The sequence below is a fragment of the Sceloporus undulatus genome, chromosome 2 (assembly GCF_019175285.1).
Source record: "Sceloporus undulatus isolate JIND9_A2432 ecotype Alabama chromosome 2, SceUnd_v1.1, whole genome shotgun sequence".
NCBI classification, from domain to species: Eukaryota; Metazoa; Chordata; class Lepidosauria; order Squamata; family Phrynosomatidae; genus Sceloporus; species Sceloporus undulatus.
The window spans coordinates 171649049-171654100 of NC_056523.1; the positions used below are offsets into that span (position 1 = coordinate 171649049).

The 5052-nt window shown below is 43.4% G+C and overlaps 1 protein-coding gene across 1 annotated transcript in view; it reads right to left on the reverse strand.

The window, feature by feature from the left end:
• Positions 1-3329, reverse strand: part of LOC121922332 (keratin, type II cytoskeletal cochleal-like) — a 29744-nt gene extending 26415 nt beyond the window's left edge. The window contains exons 1-2 of the mRNA XM_042451616.1: positions 2726-3329; positions 345-553 (exon numbers count right to left, since the gene is read on the reverse strand). Of these exons, the coding sequence (XP_042307550.1) occupies positions 345-553; positions 2726-3151 (635 nt within the window). The 5' untranslated portion in view covers positions 3152-3329. The remainder of the gene's footprint in view (positions 1-344; positions 554-2725) is intronic.
• Positions 3330-5052: the final 1723 nt, after the last annotated feature.

Sequence of the window (5052 nt, forward strand, 5' to 3'; positions counted from 1 at the left end):
TCATTCATTCTCCCTATGGATGAGATTATGAGAGGATAGATGAATCTTTGATGATTTTTCACATTTGATGGACTTTTCCTGAAAATTTCATGAAGAGCTTTATGTTTGTGTATGCAAAAACATTGTACGTGTTTATAGGTCTCTGCTGCCCCTTAGCACACTTGTTTGGGAGTCAGCCTCGCTCAAACCAATGGGGGTTGACTCTCAAAGAAAAACTCACAGGGCTGCAGCCTTAATGTCTCTGATTTGAGTACAGTTTTTTAAAGGAGAACCTGAAATGCACCATGAAGATGCTGTATGAACCTCTCAGTCACAGCAAAAAAACCGTTATAAAGATACATTACTTGTTCTTGAAATCCTCAACAAGATCCTGCATGTTCTTCAACTCTCCCTCAAGGCGTCCCTTGTCATTCAGCAGGCTGTCGAGCTGCCTCCTCAGGTTGCTGATATAGCCCTCAAAGAGGGGCACCAAGTTGCTCCGTGTGGTCTTGTGCTCCTGCAGGAGACTCCACTTGGTCTCCAGCATCTTATTTTGCTGCTCAAGGAACCGGACCTGGAAAATGCCCACAGGTGGAATTTCAGAAAGCCTTCCATTCTTCTTGCAAGGACTTAAATTGCCACAAAAGCAAGAGAAAATTAGAAGTCTACATGGCCCTCAGTTCCCAAATATGGTAGTAGATGTATGATACTAAAACCATCTGAGGAATGTTGGCCAGCTGAGGGTGTGGGAGGAAGGGAGACCAACTGCAGGGGCAGAGGGAGGCCAAAACTAGAAACTTCTAGATACAGAAGGTATGCAACAAACAAAAAACACCCCATTTTTCAAAAGACTTTCACTTGTCAAATATTTAAGATCCAGAGCAGAGCCTGGGAATGCTACTTCTTTTGGACTAAACCGTCCAGAATCCCCCAGCCCCCGTGGCCACTAGCCATGCATGCTTAGGAAAGTGCTGGAGTTGTAGTCTCCAAAAGTAACTTTGTCCAGCTGTGTCCAAGAAGCAGAGCTAATTATGAACAGCCTCAACTTCAAATTGAGGCCTATGATTTGCAAGATTTTTTGATCTATGATACTGATTGAGACTTCACTCAAGTAATATCCTCACAGCTCAAGGTGGTTTCCATTCGGTTTGACAGTCTCCCCCACCCTCCATTAACTGCCTTAAGAGCTGAGTTAGGCTGAAGGATAATGACCCAGCATAGATCACCTAGATAACTTCCTCACTGACAAAGGATATTCGCTCACAGAGAGAGATCTTTCATTGTCTGAAACAATAGCCTGCTGATCACACTAGATGTGGATGGGTGGGCATGTGAATGGATCATGCTACATATTCTTTGCATAAGTGTAATATGTCAGAGAACATATATTGAATCCAGTTGCCTACAGAGGTCATTTTGGATTAATTATAAAACTTACCACAGCTCCCCTTTAGGTAAAGAACAGATAAACCCAATTACACCAAATCATGGAAATGGATGCTTGTGAGATACTACAGAACAAAAGAGGACATATGTGTGTGTATTTGACAACACAATCCTCGGCATGTCTACTCAGAAGTATGTCCCACTGAGTTAACAAGGTATGGTTATTTCAAGGTAAATTCATCTGAGCGTGCATCTACATTGTAGAAATAAAGCACTTTGACACCACTTTAAGTGTTGTAGCTCCTTTCTGTGGAATCCTGGGATTTGTAGTTTTACAAGGTCTTTAACCTTCTCTGCCAAAGAGTGTTGGTGCCCCAGGATTCTGTAGGGTGGTGCCATGGCAGTTAAATTGGTATCAAACTGCATTATTTCTACAGATTAACAGGGCATGGTTATTCCCAAGTATATGTCTCTAAGATTATATGTATGCTTATCTGGGAATAATTGCATATAGGACTGTAATCTGAGGCTCTAGTCCTATATAAATGTACATTGATGAGATTATAAATGCATATGGCAGTAAATTTGTATAGGATTGTAACCTGAGACACATAAAGAGGTGACTCAAGGGATGGAAGCAGGTTTAACAAATTATATCCCCTTAGGGTGTGAACCTGTCCTCTTTTAGCTTGCAAGATATTGTGTGCAGTAATGATGCTGTATTTAACTGAGTGACTAATATGTGAAAGAAAATGCAACTAAAGTTAATTGATTTTAAAACAGGCAACCTTGCCCAGATAATGGGTCAAACAAAAATATGTATATTACAGAATCTGTTCCCTTGACCCTCTGTTTTTAGAGAAGTGGACTCAGAAGCTATGCCTTACTGTAATTCTGTGTTGTTTTGCATAAACATTCACACTCTCACACAAAACTTTTCCCCCTCTGGTGTGCTGGCCAACCATGTTGACAATGTGAAAGAATACAGATTCCATTTCCAGATCTGGAAGATATTGCATCTTTTACAAACTGTTCTTGCACTTTGAAAAGTACTACAGCTGCAAATGCTAACAAAATTCCACTGTTCATGAGGCAGATGATCAGGAAAACCACCAGGATATGGCCAGCTCACCTGGGCTGTTGTGTTCTAACTCTGAGGTGGAGGAACTGGAGAAGGAAAGTTTTGTTTGCTGACTCATATAAAACATTCTGAGAAAGATCTGGAAGGGTTACTGGCTCTCTCTGACTGCAGAGCAATTGCAGTCCAGTGTGAGTTTGAGGGGGGACTTTGTTGACTTTAAGGATGTCAAGAAGTGGTCTCCTGTTGACTTTAAGCATGTTAATAAGTGGTGCATCTTACCTTGTCAATGAAGGATGCAAATTTGTTGTTAAGGGTCTTGATCTGCTCCTTCTCCTCCTTGCGCACCTTCTGGATGGTAGGGTCAATTTCCAGGTTGAGAGGAGACAAGAGGCTCTGATTGATGGTGACCTCTTGAATCCCTGGCGATGGAAGCCCACCACCAAGCCCTCCACCATAGGCACTGCCAAGGCCTCCGCCAAATCCATAGGAGGACCGGACACTGAAGGAGCTGCCTCCGCCACCACCTAGGGCAATCCTTTTGTTGCTTGAGCCCAGGTTGTAAAGGCTGGAGCTGCCAAAGCCTCCTGGCTTCCTGAAACTGCTGCCCCCTCCGACTCCACGAGACGAAGAGACAGTACTGACTCGGACCTGGGAGAACCCACCAGGCCCAGCTGCTGAACGGGAGCTGTAACCAAACTGTGACATGGCTAATTGAGGAACAAAGCTGGGATAGTCAAAAAGTTACAGATGGAGAGAGTGGAATTTTTTTTACTTTACAAAAAAAATAGCCAGGAAGGTTCTGAGTGGAGAGAAAGAGAGAAGATTCCTCTGAGGCTGTGGTCTGGCACTTCCTCTCCTTTTATCCGCTAGAAAGAGCTGGGGGGCAGAAAAGGGATCATTTTACTGCCTGAAAGGACTGGGTGTGTCCTGGCTTCCGTCACACTCGCCTTCAACCTGCTGAGCTTCAAGCAGAGGAGGCAGGCAGGCAAATCAGCTCCACTCCCTGCACCTTGCACTTTTCCTTCTGTGGCTTTGCATCAGGAATCTCTCTCTTGGAATAGTTTAATAGTCTTAAGCCTTCCTGCTTTTTATTTCTCTATGTGTATATATAGGAGGAATTAGGTTTCACTCCCCCCCCCCTTTTTTTTTTCTTTTTTCTTTTTTTTAGGTTTCCACTCAAAGCACACACAAAAGCCAAGATGGTGCAGAGTTTAGAAAAGTTTCTTATTTTGGATACTAGCATGCTGGAGCTTTGTAGGCCAAAAAGGATCCCCACTGCCACCAATGTGTGTGTGTGTGTGTGTGTAAAAGAAGTGAAACAAGTGAGAAGCATATATAAAAAAAGGGAGTAAGGGGAGAGAAAAAGCTATGCCAAAATGTGGCATAGGGAGCGTCACATTGGAGCCTAGCCACTGCACACAACTGATGTGTCATTTCTGAGGCTTCTAGTTACTGTTTTCATCCCTTAAAAAAGGCAGATTCATCTATCTTGCAGAGTTCATACGAAGGCTCCAATCTCCTGTGAATTGATTAAGAACAATGTATTCTCCATAGTCCTTGTCTGGATGGGCCAGGGGTAGGCAACCTGCGGCCCGCGGGCCAGATGCGGCCTGGCGAGGCCTTGGGACCGGCCCCAGCCTGGTCCTGCCGCCGATTGCCGCCGGGGCCTTTGGCATCTCGTGTGAGGGGCATGGTGGGGCAATTGTCTATAGAAGCCTCAGAAACATGCATTTATCTTAACTTTTTTTAAAAATCAGCAAATTTTTTCGCATGACCTCCATTTTTTATTTAAAAAGTGCCCTCCATTTGAAAATTTTGTCCTACATTTGTCCCAGTTTATTTATTTATTTAATATTTTAAAAATTATTTAATTATTTATTTTTTGGCTTCGGCCCCCCACTTGTCTGAGGGACAGCAACCCAGCCCCCAGCTCAAAAGGGTTGCCTACCCCTGGGCCAAATAAACCAATCTCCTTGTGTCATCTCCATGAGGAGTCTGAACGATGCATGGCTCAAACCTCAGTTCTGATGCAAACAGACCATATGGTATCTGGCACGTTCAGCATCAGAACTAGGGTATAACACCCTCAATACTGGTTTTTTAAAAATATCTTTTGTTCTGGATTTTCCAGGAAGATCCAGAACCTGCCATTGATATGTAATATGTCCCTAGGCGTCCTATTCTCACCTCTGAGCAAAGCAACCTATGGCAGCACCAGATATGCTGGGCAGTTAAGCAGGACATACATATGAACAACTGCCTGGCATCAGAATGGTGAGCCAGATAAGGAGGGGAGGTCGAGGCAACCACCCCCAAAATACCATAGCCCATGCAGACAAGACCATAGAGAAGCAAGAAAGAGAACAAGCTGTTAGCTGTTAGACTATACCACTAAGGAGTGCAACTAAGCAATAGCCATCCCTTGGTCAATGGGATCACAGTTTTGAAGGTTTCCCTCATTTAAAAAAATACAAAAAAGAGAGGCAGTTGGGGTCAAGGAGATATTTTCTATCCAAGCTTTCTACCTACCAGGAATTTGTTTTCAGCTGTTGGGGTTTTGTTTGTTTCTAAACTAAGAGTATATATGTTTAATTAACAATTGATTG